The 2589-nt window shown below is 53.9% G+C and overlaps 1 protein-coding gene across 1 annotated transcript in view; it reads right to left on the reverse strand.

Annotated features, from left to right (window-relative positions):
• The window catches only part of FAM184B (family with sequence similarity 184 member B), a 65966-nt gene that overhangs the window by 16901 nt on the left and 46476 nt on the right, over positions 1–2589 (reverse strand). The window contains 2 exon segments of the mRNA XM_023759093.1: positions 74–116; positions 118–225. Coding sequence (XP_023614861.1) covers positions 74–116; positions 118–225 — 151 coding nt within the window.

Below are 2589 nucleotides of genomic sequence, written 5' to 3' on the forward strand. Positions count from 1 at the left end.
CCCCCCCCCCCCCAGGCTTCCCACTGCCCCTGGCTCCCCATGCGGAGCCCTTAGGGGTGTGGCTGGTGCATACCTAGCAGCAGAGCCTGCTGAGCCTGCATCCTCGCCTGCTCCCCCCTGGACCTCTTGGACCTTCTCCTCCGAGGCCTGGCGCTCCAGCCGGAGTGCCTGCTGCTGGATCTGGAGGCCGTGGCCGGATTCCTTTTCCAAGAGCTCTTCGGTGGCCTGTGGGGGAAAGTGGGAGGAAGGAAGCATGAAATTGGGCACAGCAGGGCCGACCTGTCCCCTCTGCCAAGTTCCTCCTCCGAGCTGGGACCAGCGGAGCACTCACCACTCCCTGGTCGGAGGCTTACCAATCTCCTCTCCGACCTGCCTGGGATGGCAGCGGAGGCCTGGCCACAGCAGCCATCCTGGACCATGTGAACCCAACCCTGGTCCACAGCTGATGGGACTAGAGGGCACCCCTGGTCCAAGCTGGACCGGTCATTGGGAATTGGGTGTTAGGAGGCAGGAAGAGAGAGAACAAGAGAAAGAAACAGACAGACACTGACTAGATGCCTTCAAAGTTAACACTCAGGAGAACAGCCCTACCAGCACCTGATGTTAGGACTTCTGACCTCCAGAACCGTAGGGTAAGAGCTGTGTTGTGTTAAGCCACCCAGTTTGTGGTCATTTGTTACAGCAGCAATTGGACACCAATAGAGTTTCTTTCTCTTTTTTTGGCAACAGAGAGTTCCAATGAATACATTTTGAAACGAGAACTGAGGCTAGAAGAGATAAATCCGCGTTTCCAAGGTCACACAGAAAAGATGCAGGAATCATCCCCTCCTCCTCTCCTTTTCTTTTTACAGAGGAGGACACGGGCTCAGGAAGGTGAAGTGACCTGCCTGACGATAGGGAGACGGGGTGGTGGAGCAGGACATGGTGGAGGCAGGATGGTAGCCATGGGCTGCGGTGTCCACTCCCTCAGGCAACCTCTGGGAACAGTGAGAAACGGGATTTCCACCTGAGGGGACAGAGCCATCCTGGAGCCTGAGGCAGCTGACTGAATGCCGCAGCGCCTGGCCTTGCCGATCCCCAGCAAATGTGGAGACACGGTCTTACTCCTCCTCCCAGGGGAGGCTCAGTCCTCTGGGGTGAGTTCATTGAATAAGGCAGCGAAGGCTCCCACCATTCAAACTCTCTGATTGTTCCTCCTCTTGCTGCAAGACTCACAGAACTCCATCCCCAGTGAAACAGGAATGGAGAGATGGAAGTAAAGCTTTGCAAAAGACCTTGTTGGAGAAGCTGATGGCGGCAGCTCGCTGGTGGAGTCCGTCTCTGGGTTGTGTGGGCCAGAGCTCGTCCATAGTTACTGGGGAAGCGGGAAGAAGCCTCCACAGAACAGGTGAGCCCCGGTGGGTGGTGCTCAGAGAGCACGGGGCACCCATGCAGGCGTGAGGGCTGGAAGGCGTGCTGTCATCAGAGACCCCCGGAAGGTAGTCATTGTGTTTGGGCCAGGACTTTGAGGTCACCACGAGGTCACCGAGGCAGAATATAACCTGATGTCCACACACCACTGCACAACTGTGCAGCAGAAGCCAGAAACAGAGCAAAACGTAGCTGCCAGAACCAGAAAGAGAAGCCTCCTTCCTCCTGAAAGGTGCCTCCAGCGCCCTCTCCTGGCAAAGCTTAACACTGTGCTCTTTGCAAAGGAGCAATGCTCAAGAGTCCAGATCATGACCGCAGGACAGGCGCTGCAGGGTGAGTTGGGATCTGAGAGGCAGTACACTGAGAACAGAAGGCAAATCTTCTAGTATTGGATAGGTCTGGTGACTTTTACTTCCCAGTATTTGACGTCTGCTGACTTTTATTTAATTCTCACACCGTGCTGGCAGGATCGCCTGCTGCCAGAATCAAGGCCTCACTGGGTGTGATTTCAAGCCGTGTTGTTACAAACGTGCTGCTGAGAAGCATGTACACAACAGACACTCAAAGCCAAGCTGGGAGATGAAGGCTGTTTCCCACGTCACCGGGGAGGTGGACCCAGGAATCCCGTTTCTATTCACTTGTTTCCAGCCGCCAGGACACCAGAGACGGGGCCATTCTTCTCAAAGGAGACGAACCCCCTCCCCCCGAAGTAACCAAGGACCCCAGTGTTCTTCTCAGTCCTCCTCCAGCCAAAGCACACTTCTGAAGGAGCTCCTCATCTAAGCTTCAGCCACCAGGACTCAAAGTGGCGACTCCGTCTACATGTGCAGCTGTCACGTCAAGAATCAGCTTATGTACATGAGGAAGTGCTGAACATCAGCCACATGCAGGCGTGTGAGGTGCAGGAAGGATTAAGATGAATAAAAAACAGTTCTTTATTTTAACAAACTTATGGTTCAGTGCGGGGGACCAACAGGCCATGTAAATGACAAAAACATCTCCCTCCTCTCTCCCCTACACATTGTTTACCTGGCATTTTGGACCAAAGTACATCATTTAATATATATTTTATTAATTTTTTACAGAGAGGAAGGGAGAGGGATAGAGAGTTAGAAACATCGATGAGAGCTGAGACCGGGTTTGGCTCAGTGGATAGAACATCAGCCTGTGGACTGAAAG

This window comes from Myotis lucifugus, unplaced genomic scaffold (assembly GCF_000147115.1).
Source record: "Myotis lucifugus unplaced genomic scaffold, Myoluc2.0 scaffold_147, whole genome shotgun sequence".
Taxonomy (NCBI): Eukaryota; Metazoa; Chordata; class Mammalia; order Chiroptera; family Vespertilionidae; genus Myotis; species Myotis lucifugus.